This window comes from Gymnoscopelus braueri, assembly GCF_963280865.1.
Source record: "Gymnoscopelus braueri genome assembly, contig: SCAFFOLD_83, whole genome shotgun sequence".
Lineage (NCBI taxonomy): Eukaryota > Metazoa > Chordata > Actinopteri > Myctophiformes > Myctophidae > Gymnoscopelus > Gymnoscopelus braueri.
Window position 1 is genome coordinate 238,571 of NW_027660741.1, and position 13,930 is coordinate 252,500.

Here is a 13,930-nt window from a genome sequence, read left to right on the forward strand (position 1 = left end):
TCAGGATCTGTGGCAATACCAGCTTCACTGACTATATGGCCCAAGAACCTCACAGACTTCTCCAGGAAGTGGCATTTCTTCTGTGCCAGTTTAAGATTGTGCTGCTTCAAGCGACTGAAAACCATCTCCAGCCGTTGCAGCCCCACCTCCTCACTGGGAGCAAAGACCAGCACATCGTCGAGGTAACAGAGAAGGCTTAGGAAATTCTGGTCGCCGAATATGCTCAGCATCATTCTCATAAATGTGGCTGGGCTATTGCATAAGCCCTGAGGAAGTCTATTGTACTCGTATAGCCCAAACGGCGAGGTGAACGCCGTGAACTTCCGATCCTCTTCATGTACCTCCACATTGTAATAGCCAGATGTCAAGTCCATCGTCGAGAAATAGGCATTCCCACCCAAAGCCGCCAGAGCATCTGCTTGGTGTGGCAAAGGATGAGCGTCCTTTATCGTGCGCGCGTTGAGCCACCTGAAATCCGTGCAAAGGCGTAAGTCACCTGACTTCTTCCAGATGAGAACAAGCGGGGAGGCAAACTCACTGTTGCTCTTCCTAATTATTTCACACTCCTCCATCTCATCCAATGCCTGTCTGAGTTTGTCGTACTGATTAGGAGACAACCTCCGATAAGGTAACCTGAAAGGTTTGTCATCACTGAGCCTGATCCTATGCACAAATCCAGCAGCCTTCCCGCAGTCCAACTTGTGCCTTGAAAAGATGGACTCATAGCGTGCTATCATCTGGACCAACTGGCTCTGCCCTCAGGTGACAATTGGGGAGAGTCAACATCTACGTCCCCAAGCCCCAGCCTTCGCAGCACCTCACTACCCTCACCATCGCACTCAGGGTCACTGTTGATGGTCAAGCTATCGGCACTCATATTGTCACCCTTAGATCCGCCTTCCACCTTCAGCACCTGCTGCTGTAGAACCAGAGGGACCACTGGCATCACTGGCTCATCAGTGTCAAAGTCCTCCAACGCCATACAAGGGAACGCATCAGCCACTTTAGCATTTCGTCGTAGTGTCACCGACTGTAGCAGCGGGTTGATGATTTTCACTGGGAGCCATCCATCATTTCTCAGAAGTGCCACGGTTCTCCCGATGAGAATGTTTCTAGGCCTTGAACGAGCACTAGTGGGTTCAATGACAACAGCACTGCCAGCTGAAATGTTTTGAGCATTTTTCAGCCGTGTCCACACCAAATGCTCCTGCATTGGCTCCAAAGTAACTGCCTGCTTCAGCCTTAGCGTCCCCACTTTGTCCGGCACCTCACTTCCCCGCCACCTCTCTACATTGGCCAGAAGGGAGAAGAGCTGCTCGTCATCATCAATACATTCTGTCGACTGTGTCTCAGAGAAGTTGCTTTTCCTCATCAAACGCATGAGGTGTTTGATCAAGTTGCTGCCAATAATCAGTTCATCGACTTGGCCATCCACAACCAAGACAGGGACAGAGGCTTTATGTCCATACGCTGTGAGCATCAATTCACACATTCCCACAGGTCTGGTCTTCAAACCTCCACACCCAACCAGCACCACGTTAACTGGGTTGAGTGAGCTGCTCGATAACACTCCAGCTTGCTGTAGGCGTGGCACCATGTCTGAGCTCAGTGAACAGGCCATAGAACCACTATCGACCAACGCCTTCAATTCAATCACATCATTCACAGCAACACTTGTATAGAACAATTTGTCAGTTGAAGCCAGCCTCTGTATGTTCTGATAGATTACTTCCACACCAGGTTCTACAGAATCACAGGCACTTGAATACACCGACTTCACATCTTCATCACAGTCAGTTAGGGGGGCTTTTTTAGGCCCAACACATGCCCCCTCCAAGAGTGGGCCACCTAGTTTCCCTGCTGGTTGGCTGAGCCCTGCTGGGTGAGCCCTGCTGACTGGGGAACCTGTCCCTGTGACGAGGCTTTAGGACATGCCATGCGTGCGTGGCCGGGAGCATAGCAGAGGAAGCATAGACGATCAGCTCTACAGTGATCCACTGTATTGTGGTTAGCATCACCACACACTGAGCAAGGCAGAGATGGGGTCACTCTTCTCCTGGGCCGCTGCTGCGGACGAGACCCATAATTGTCCACTGCCAGCGGGCGTTGTTCCAACACCCGCTCCAACAAAGTGATAACGTGGGCCAACGGGTCCGACGAGCTGAGTAGATGTGCTGGTGACAACACAGATGTGTGTTCAATTGCAGCCTCTGGCTTAACTGCTGGCAGGGGCTGAGCCGTGGACAAACGCACTGGAGAGGACACTTCCTGTCTCAAAGAGGAGACCATCACATTTGATTGTGAGAGCTGTTTGGCTTTTCTCTCCCTCCGATGTTCCTCCAGCCTCTCATGGACCTCCCCAGCAGTCCACTGATGAAGGGGTTTGCACTTGAAAATCAGACATAGTTCAGGATCAGGGCAGTGTCTGATAAACATGACAGTCACCTCACGAGCAGGACCTTCTAGCTTTTTGCCCTGCCTCCTCATGCCTTCCTCTGCCACATCAATGGCTCTATTCAGTCTGATCCAATAGTCGAATGGGCTCTCACCAGTCAGTGGCAACGTTGCATAAAAATCTGCTAATGGCATATCAGAGTATACTGTGTCACTAAAATGTTGTCCCAAAATGTCAAATATTGGGCCTGGGCCTGTGCTCAAATCAGTTTTGGGGTCACTGCGCAATCCAACTCGGACAACATCTCGTGCCCGCCCCATTAGTTTACTCATTACTTCATCAGATTGTTCTCGTGCAGTGAAACCTTTCTTACGCATATAACCCAACATAACCTCCTCCCACTCCTGTACTGTGCACCTCTCAGAACCATCCCCTCTGAAACAACTTGGTTCTTTTACATCAGATTTTAGTACCAGTCCCATGTGAGAAATGTCACCAATCGTGAGTCCCCCCATCCCACTATTGTTCTGAGGACCCCCAGTACCCCCAGCTTTAGTTGCCTCCAAGCATGATACTATGCTTTCACCAATTGATTTTCCCACCCGCTCAACAATTCCAGCCAATAAGTTAGCTGACACCTCCCCGTCCCCCGAAAGTGAAGCTGGCCCAGAAACATTAGTTTGAGTACCCATCACACCAGTTGCGTTAGCATGTTGCATGTTGAACCTTGGCAGCGGTGTAGAAGTAATGGGTTCGAGTGGTGGGAGCCTGTCTGCTGGCCCAGGAGACAAAAACATAACACCCCTGCCTCTGCCAGGAGAAGCAATTGTAGGAAGACCCCGCCCCATGCCAGTAAAACCAAGCATGGAAAGACCCAAACCTCTGCCATTACCTCCCCACCCATTAGAATTGTCCATAATTAACCCGTGTGCACAGAAATAAAAGTTGGCTAATAATAGAACACAATTATCAATGTGCAATTGACCATATGCTATACAGCAGAGAATATCCCAGAAAAGTAGTGAAACCAAAAATAATAAACAAAATTAAACATGTACAATCCACCAAAAGTGAATGTTATTCCCTTGTAAACACATTTAAATAATCACATAGAAGAATGTGACACCAAATCCACCCCAAATCTCTCAGTGAAAAAATGGCACAGTGGAGCATCAAAAGCAGTGTCCTACTACCACCGTGTGGCCAAAACGGAAACTGCACTTTGCGACGTATAATTGCATAACAGGGCTACCCATATGGACTACAGCCCCGGTGTTTCTTGTCCATGTAACGTCGGCAGATGTCTTCTCCCAACGCCCAGTAGAACAAGAAGACCGTCACGGCACCAGTGTAACAGACGTGATCTTGCGTTGTGTTGTAAAGCACCAGAGACCAGGATTCTCAGTTGAGTTGATTTATTCTGATAAACAGACAAATAAGGCACATCACTGGTCTGCCCTGAACATGTGTTTCCACATAACAAATGCACTCTCATGGTAGAGATAGACTAGCAATAATAATGAAAACAAATATAATATGTACCTGATAAACAGACAAATAAGGCACATCACTGGTCTGCCCTGAACATGTGTTTCCACATAACAAATGCTGCAAATAGAACAGATACAGTACAATGAAAATACAATCAAAATGATCAGGCTGTGCCTACACAACTCTGGGTACATATGTATTAATATCCTGCACAGTTATGACTGAAAACAAACAAAATAAATGAAATAATCTGCACAGTAGAATGAACACAACCTACCACTCTCATGGTAGAGATAGACTAGGAAGCAGGTAGGTGACGTCATTCCCTTAGAGGCAGCCGCCAATTCTCTTAAAGTGACAGAGCACTAGATCACAATACACATTTGATGTCTGGGCAAGTGGAAGCATTATTAACCATGTTACATATACAAGGGATTAAGGTGCAAAAGGTCAGTGCGTGTCCACCTAGAGTGGACTGACCCTAGTATAATCCGCAAGTAGCTCCATGAGGGAGTGCAACAAAAAGTCATTTGTACCTGGTGTAGTCCACAGGTGTGTCCGAGGGGGGGCTAAAGTCCAAGTCATTGTCCCTGGTATAATCCACAGGTGTGTTCAGGAAGAGCCAGAAAAGTCTGCGCCGCCTGCTGTCAGGCTGCTGAACAAGGCCCATGCCTCATCCAGGCTTATGCCCCATTCAGCATTCTGACAGCAGCTGGATTGAAACTACACCAAAACCTGGTAGTGGAACTCTTGATACTGCGGTAGAGCCCCTTGCCCGGTCGCGGTCGTTGTAGGGGGTTGAACAGTCTGTGACTTGGGTGGTGCTTGTCCTTGATGATGCGCTTGGCTTTGACCACGCACCGCTTTTTGTACAGTTCCTGGAGCGCTGGGAGCTCGATTCCCATTATCCGCTCTGCCGATCGCACTACTCGTTGTAGGCTGATCTTTTCTCGGGCAGTGCAGTTCCCATACCAGGCCGTGACACAGCCTGTTAGGATGCCTTCAACAGAACTGTTGTAGTACAGCCTGAGGATGCGACGTCCTACTCCGAGCTTCTTCAGGCGGCGGAGCCAGTACAGTCGCTGCTGAGCCTTTTTCCTCACGTGTGTGGAGTGCGTCTCCCATTTGAGGTCCTCCTCGATGTGTACTCCGAGGAACTTGAACTCGCTGACCCTTTCCACTGCAGCACCGTCGATGAGGATGGGCGCATGGTCTCTCCGCGGCCTCCTGAAGTCCACGATCAGTTCTTTGGTCTTGTCGACGTTAAGAGAGAGGTTGTTCTCCCGGCACCAGTGTGCCAGTGATTTGATCTCCTCTCTGTAGTCAGACTCGTCGTTGTTGACGATTCGGCCTATCACTGTCGTGTCGTCCGCGTACTTTATGATGGTGTTGGAGACATGTGTGGCTATGCAGTCATACGTGTACAGGGAGTAGAGGAGAGGGCTCAGCACGCATCCCTGGGGTGCTCCGGTGTTGAGGGTCAGGGGGTCGGATGTGATGCTGCCCATTCTCACCACCTGATGTCGGTTGGACAAGAAGTCCTGTATCCAGTCGAACATGCTTGGGTGTAGCCCTAGGTCTCTGAGCTTTTTGTCAAGTATTGCTGGGACAATGGTGTTGAATGCTGAGCTGTAGTCCACGAACAGCATACGTACATATTTTTCCTTCAGCAGCTTGTTGTCCATGTGCGAGAGGACGGTGTGGAGAGCCATGGCAATAGCGTCGTCGGTGGATCTGTTTTTGCGGTATGCATACTGCCACGGATCCAGCGAGGCAGGTAGCGTGGAGCTGATGTATTCCCTCACCAGTTTCTCGAAACACTTGCTGACGATCGGGGTGAGAGCAACAGGTCTCCAGTCGTTCAGGCATGTCACTTTGGCCTTTTTGGGAATGGGCACAATGGTTGACATTTTGAACCCTGCAGGGACCACAGCCAGGGAGAGGGAGAGGTTAAAGATGTCAGCGAAGACACCCGCCAGCTGGTCTGCACATGTCTTAAGGACCCGGCCTGGAATCCCATCAGGTCCGGCTGCCTTGTGGATGTTGACCCGTGTGAAGGCTGTACGCACTTCTCTCTCCGAGATGGTTAGAGGGTTCTCCTCTGCTGGTGCTGCTGATGGCCCCGCTTGGCTGCCGCGGTTGGAGCTGATCTCAAACCGGCCGTAGAAAGTGTTCAGTTCGTTGGGGAGGGAGGCAGGCGGGTTCACCTCGCTTCTGGTTCTTGTTTTGCAGTCAGTCAAGGTGTGTACGGCCTGCCATGTGCTCCTGATGTCGCCATTGCTGAGTTTGTCTTGCATCTTTTTTTGTGTAGGCCTTTTTCGCCTTCCTGTTGGCGCTGTTTAGGGCCGCGCGCGTCGTGTTGCGCGTTTCCACGTCGCCAGATTTGAAACCAGCATCCCGTTCATGCAGATGTGCACGTACTCCGCTGTCCATCCATGGTTTCTGATTGGGATAGATCCGAACTGTCTTTTTTGGGACTATGTCAACTATGCACTTGCTGATAAAGCCAGTGACTGAGTCTGAGAGTTCGTTGATGTTATTCCCAGCGGCGTTCTTAAACATCCCCCAGTCAGTCTGGTAGAAGCAGGATTGTAGCATAGCGTCTGTGTCCTCAGACCAGATTCGGATTTCCTTCTCAACGACCGGCTCCCTTTTTAGCCTCTGTTTGTAGGCAGGTAGCAGCTGGATGGCGTCGTGGTCAGAGCTTCCTAGCGGTGGGCGGCGGAGAGCTTTGTATCCATCCTTGAAGGGCGTGTAGCAGTGGTCAAGAATATTGTCACCATGGGTACTGCAGGCGACATGCTGGTGGAATTTGGGAAAGACCTTTTTTAAGTCTGTCCGGTTGAAGTCGCCTAGGCAGATGACTGCGCAGTCCGGGTGGCGATTTTCTTGTGCACTGATCGCCTGGTGTAATTCCCTCATAGCTGTGTCCTTATTAGCTCCAGGATGAATGTAAACAACGGCTACAATCACAATGCTGAAGTCGCGTGGTAGGTAGAAAGGACGGCAGGCTATGATTAAAAGTTCAAGGTCTGGTGAGCAGTGACTATCTAGGATTTTAACATCTTTGCACCAGTTGTTGTTGATCAAGGCACAAACTCCCCCCCCACAAAAAAGTCCGGAATTCTGTGTGTAATCGCTGTGCTGTTGTCCATAAGTGCTTGTCTGTCATAACTCCTTAGACACGCGACGGTGTAGGGAAAAAAGAGAAGGCTAAAAAATACTAAAAAGACCAGCAGCTAATCTCTCAAGAACAGATTCAGAGCTACGCTACTGAATCTGTCGAGAGCCCCGTTCAGAACGTGTGTGCGTTAGCTTACAAGTGGGCTTTCCTTCAGATCAGGAAGCAGCTCGTCCCAGAGCCAATTGAAAGAGTAAAAAACAGCAGAGGGCGCTGTTTTTCCTTTTTATTTGGCGATGGGTTCCCAGATTGCCCAGCAGGTGACGCCCTAGTTTCTTGGCAATTTCCTATGCCTAGAAACATGTGTCATAGAAACATGTCTATGTGACTGTGTACATGTGTCATATAAAACATGTCTATGTGACTGACATGTGTCATATAAAACATGTCTATATGACTGTGTACATGTGTCATATAAAACATGTCTATATGACTGTGTACATGTGACATATAAAACATGTCTATGTGACTGTGTACATGTGTCATATAAAACATGTTTATGTGACTGTGTACATGTGACATATAAAACATGTCTATGTGACTGTGTACATGTGTCATATAAAACATGTTTATGTGACTGTGTACATGTGACATATAAAACATGTCTATGTGACTGTGTACATGTGTCATATAAAACATGTCTATGTGACTGTGTACATGTGTCATATAAAACATGTCTATGTGACTGTGTACATGTGTCATATAAAACATGTCTATGTGACTGTGTACATGTGTCATATAAAACATGTTTATGTGACTGTGTACATGTGTCATATAAAACATGTCTATGTGACTGTGTACATGTGTCATATAAAACATGTCTGTGACTGTGTACATGTGTCATATAAAACATGTCTATGTGACTGTGTACATGTGTCATATAAAACATGTCTATGTGACTGTGTACATGTGACATATAAAACATGTCTATGTGACTGTGTACATGTGTCATATAAAACATGTCTATGTGACTGTGTACATGTGACATATAAAACATGTCTATGTGACTGTGTACATGTGACATATAAAACATGTCTATATGACTGTGTACATGTGACATATAAAACATGTGACTGTGTACATGTGTCATATAAAACATGTGACTGTGTACATGTGACATATAAAACATGTCTATATGACTGTGTACATGTGACATATAAAACATGTCTATGTGACTGTGTACATGTGACATATAAAACATGTCTATGTGACTGTGTACATGTGACATATAAAACATGTCTATATGACTGTGTACATGTGTCATATAAAACATGTGACTGTGTACATGTGTCATATAAAACATGTGACTGTGTACATGTGTCATATAAACATGTTTATGTGACTGTGTACATGTGACATATAAAACATGTCTATATGACTGTGTACATGCGACTTATAAAACATGTCTATATGACTGTGTACATGTGTCATATAAAACATGTGACTGTGTACATGTGTCATATAAAACATGTGACTGTGTACATGTGTCATATAAAACATGTGACTGTGTACATGTGACATATAAAACATGTCTATGTGACTGTGTACATGTGACATATAAAACATGTCTATATGACTGTGTACATGTGACATATAAAACATGTGACTGTGTACATGTGTCATATAAAACATGTGACTGTGTACATGTGACATATAAAACATGTCTATATGACTGTGTACATGTGACATATAAAACATGTCTATGTGACTGTCTACATGTGACATATAAAACATGTCTATGTGACTGTGTACATGTGACATATAAAACATGTCTATATGACTGTGTACATGTGTCATATAAAACATGTGACTGTGTACATGTGTCATATAAAACATGTGACTGTGTACATGTGTCATATAAACATGTTTATGTGACTGTGTACATGTGACATATAAAACATGTCTATATGACTGTGTACATGCGACTTATAAAACATGTCTATATGACTGTGTACATGTGTCATATAAAACATGTGACTGTGTACATGTGTCATATAAAACATGTGACTGTGTACATGTGTCATATAAACATGTTTATGTGACTGTGTACATGTGACATATAAAACATGTCTATGTGACTGTGTACATGTGTCATATAATATGTGTGTTTCATTCCTACAGGTTGGATCAAGAAGAAGAACACTCACTTCCACCTCAACTCCTTAAAACATGTGAGTACATTGTGTGTGTGTGTGTGTGTGTGTGTGTGTGTGTGTGTGTGTGTGTGTGTGTGTGTGTGTGTGTGTGTGTGTGTGTGTGTGTGTGTGTGTGTGTGTGTGTGTGTGTGTGTGTGTGTGTGTGTGTGTGTGTGTGTGTGTGTGTGTGTGTGTGTTCATTGTGTCAGTGTCTACAAAGTTTAATGACAGGCCAACAGATAAAAATAAAGGAAATTCAAATAATGTGAAAGAAAATATCTCTGGTATAATATTAAATTCTATTAAACATCTTTCAGCTTTTGAAAAGGTATGGCCACCTATTTTATATAGTTTCTATTTTCTATAGTTTCTATAGTGGAGGAAGTGAAACAGAATTGTGTTGTGTTGGCTCAAGCCTGGAGAGCCTTTGCTATGTTTCACCCGTTTCAATTGATTCAGCCCCCCCCCCCCCCTTGAATAAAAATGATTCAGCCTCCACACCACTAGTTGGCAGCAGCTAATAATCACTGGTGTTTGTTTTGACCTGTCAAGGTGTTGCGGGTGAATTGTGACAGACAGTGAGACTACTGCTGGAAGCAAAATGAAACGCACATGGCCAGGTTTTTTGCATATGGGGGGCCGGCCCATATTAGCTCTTGAAACGGGCCCCCAGATCACTAAGGCCGCCCCTGTGTTGACATGATTAATAACTCACGTCTCACTGTGTCTTTTTGCACCAAAATAAAGCTCAAGTGGAGTTAGGAGGGCTTTTTTTTACCATTAATGTGGAAATGGAGTTTTGTCCATCATTGATTAGAAGTCATTATAAAGTGTGTTTATATTCCTCTCTGCAGCTGCTCTGTGTGCCACACAGGGGGGAGGGGGTGGAGTTAGGAGGTTTGACTGACAGTTTGACGATCCAATGGAGTTAGGAGGTTTTGTCAGAAGTGCTTTTTTAATACTTTTCATTGGTCTAATACTTGTAAACCCCACAGATAATGTTATGACAAGAACAAGGCTCAGTTTCATATCTAATATCACTTCAACATCTTTCAAACAGTTCAGTCCAGACAGCACTGGCTTGAGGTTATCATTTCATTGAGAACTAGAAGAAGTGCTCCTCGGAGCACAGGTCTCCACCAGGTCAGGTAGATGATTGTGCAATGTTGATGGAATATAAAGAATCGGAATAGGTTCATGGTTTCAGGCATTTTGTTCAAAACGGGCCAAACTTTAGAGTTCCATACACTGGTCATGATGTTCAGGGCCCTCCATGCAAGTGTCTTCCTCACCTTAAGATCTTGCTCGGTTGAGTTGACCCATGAGCCCAGGTACTTAAAGTCCTTGACTTCCTTCAGCACAGTGCCTTCTGCTGTTGTCAGAGGTGGATGTTCCGGTAAGAAGGTGATAACCTCCGTTTTCTTGGCATTTAGCCTAAGGCCAACCTTGGCACACTCTAATGGACAATGACAAGCAATTCAAATCTAACATAGCCTATTTGCAATGTTACAAGTTAGGCGCTTATCATTCACTCATTTAAACAAACTGCTTTAAAAGCCATTCAGATAAGATTGCAGATCTGGCTGCATTGGCTATTTGAAAATAGTAGATCTACAAGCTCACAACATGTCGCATGAGCTTGTAGATTTGCTATTTTGAAAACATACGAGTGCTTATGCAAGAGCATTTTTGGGAGTCGGGACTGGCGCGGGCATGAACGGCGTTTTCTCAGCGACTTGCAGGCGAGGGGGCGGGTGTCAGCGCACAGAAGTCAAGGCACAGACAGCTGTGTTGTTGACGGACAATGGATGAACGCTTATGAGAAACAACAACAAAAAAAACCTGGTCAAACAGTTGCGTGCATTAGTGCAAGATGAGGATAAAGGAAACATTCAGTCTAAATGTATTTGAGTGTATTTGAAACTTTACATTTCTCTAAATATTATAAACTTTCACGTTTGTACTTAAACTTTTAAGTACAAATATAATTTATGAAAGGCTACTATACGCTACAGTGAAGTCGGACTGAATGACTGAAACGTTTTGGTGTTTTGTTGTAGGGGATTATCTGGCACATGTATCTAGGGTGACCACCTCCAGACAGGTCCATTGAGGGACAGATTAACCCGTTTCGCGGGACATCGCGGGACGCATGCACGCGCGCGCGCGAAATTTTTTTGCGGTTCTGGGCGGATTGGGTTCGTTTTTTTCGCGGTTCTGGGCGGATTGGGTTCGTTTTTTTTCCAGTTTTTGGTTTCTTTACTTTGGTTTTAGGGTTAGGATTAGATATAAGAGGGTATTGCAAGTTAACTTAAAAATGTAATGAACTTTTTTTTTTTTTTATAAAATAAAATCTTTTTTTTTTTTTTTTTTCCATAACTTTGATTTTCGGGACATTGCCCTGCTTGTGCGGGACGCGGGACAGAGGGTCCAATTTCGGGACTGTCCCGCGAATTTCGGGACGGGTGGTCACCCTACATGTATCTGTTATGAAAGAGAAATTGTATCATGAGTGAAAGGGGAAACCATGTACCAGGGGGTCTCCAGGTAAATGAGTTAACATAGCGTCAAAATCATTTTAACCACTTAGCTTTGGCTATTAAAAAATAGCAGATATACAAGCTCATAGCGCGGCACCGAGTGCCGCGCTATGAGCTTGTAGATCTGCTATTTTTGAAATATCTTGAAAAGGTGTGCAAATCTTTGAATATATATATATATATTTTTTAAAGCAAATCTTTAATTCAAATATTTGCTTCTGGGGGTCCCTGGCACAAAACACTTTCAGATGGGGGTCCGCGGCCAAATGTATATCAATTTAGGGGTTTCGTGTGTGTGTGTGTGTGTGTGTGTGTGTGTATGTGTGTGTGTGTGTGTGTGTGTGTGTGTGTGTGTGTGTCCTACACCAGTGGTTCTCAAACTTTTTCATGTCAAGGACCCCCAAATTGACACTCATCAGCCCGTGGACCCCCATTTGAAAAGATACGCCAGGGACCTCCATAAGAGAAGATTTTTATTACAGCTCTAGCAGTGATTTTCAACCTTTTTAATTTCAAGGACCCCCAGTTTGACATGCATTAGGCTACGGACCCCCATTTAATGGTATTTCTAAGCCATAAAATAATGTTAATTTAAATCTGAGTGTACAAATGGAACCAAATGGTCCAGTTAAGGTCCATTTGTACACTCTGAGTTACAGACCCATAAGAGTCCATTTGGTTCCTAACTATCATTTATCTGGAGGACCCCTGGGGGTCCCCGGACCCCACTTTGAGAACCACTGTCCTACACACTCTGTGTGTGTGTGTGTGTGTGTGTGTGTGTGTGTGTGTGTGTGTGTGTGTGTGTGTGAAACTCTGTCCTACACACTGTGTGCGTGTGTGTGTTTGTGAAACTCTGTCCTACACACTGTGTGTGTGTGTGTGTGTGTGTGTGTGTGTGTGTGTGTGTGTGTGTGTGTGTGTGTGTGAGAAACTCTGTCCTACACACTGTGTGTGTGTGTGTGTGTGTGTGTGTGTGTGTGTGTGTGTGTGTGTGTGTGTGTGTGTGTGTGTGAAACTCTGTCCTACACACTGTGTGTGTGTGTGTGTGTGTGTGTGTGTGTGTGTGTGAAACTCTGTTGGCTGGAGATAGCTGAGGGGGCGTTTGGAGAGAGGCGGGCGGAAGTATCGCGAGACGAGATTTCAAACGTGATTTCAGTAAAACAGATCTGTAAACAGTAATGGCGCCCAGTAGCAATAACACTGCACAGACATCATACGGTCCATAAACCACAGATATATACAAGAACAAACTATTTTAGAGAGACAGAAATAAGCGGATTTTGCCACGTTCTAAACACTCCGTTCTGAGCTGCTGTGGGGGGGGGGGGGGGTCCCCGAAATGGAGAATATCGCTCACAATACAAGCTCACAATCTGTTGCATCGTGGCATGTTGTGAGCTTATAGATCTGCTATTTTCACTATTTGAAATAGGACTGGACAATTCATAAAGTACTTTTTCCCTTCATAAATGTAGTGGAATCACAAGTACAATATGTGTCTTTGAAATGTGGTGGAAATAGTTATAATTATGAAGGATCCCAACATTTTTGCTTATGTTTTACACACCCACATGCTCACACGCAGGCACACACACACACACACACACACACACACACACACACACACACACACACACACACACACACACACACACACACACACACACACACACACACACACACACACACACACACACGTACTGTACACACACGCATGCATGCAGGCATGCAAGCACGCACGCACGCACGCACAAACACATTTCAGGTTGATCAGACAATTTTTTTCTTCAAAGCAAAATACTTTTTATAGGCTATAGTCAGTGGTGGAAAGTAACGAAGTACATTTACTTAAAGGAGTAGTTCACCCATCAGTGCTGGTGACCCGGTCATCAAATGATTCTCAGGAATGAGACGAAAACAAATAAATCTCCATGAATTCAATGAGTAATTGATAGAAAATAACTACTTTTTTGGGTGAACTACTCCTTTAAGTACTGTACTTCAACAGAATATTATTGAGTACTTCATACTTTTACTCCATTACATCTCAAAGGTAAATCATTTGAAAAGTGTTTTACCAATTAAGACCTATTTTATACTTGAAGCTCACAGTGTGTCACGATGCAATGCACAGTGAGCTTGTAGATCTGATATTTGTATTCATTCAGTCAATATTATGTTTATT

The 13,930-nt window shown here is 44.9% G+C and overlaps 1 protein-coding gene across 1 annotated transcript in view; it reads left to right on the plus strand.

Moving 5' to 3' along the window:
* LOC308081229 (uncharacterized protein) overlaps positions 1-13,930 on the plus strand; it is a 77,420-nt gene that overhangs the window by 38,592 nt on the left and 24,898 nt on the right. The window contains exon 8 of the mRNA XM_080457617.1: positions 9,189-9,238. Coding sequence (XP_080313743.1) covers positions 9,189-9,238 — 50 coding nt within the window. The remainder of the gene's footprint in view (positions 1-9,188; positions 9,239-13,930) is intronic.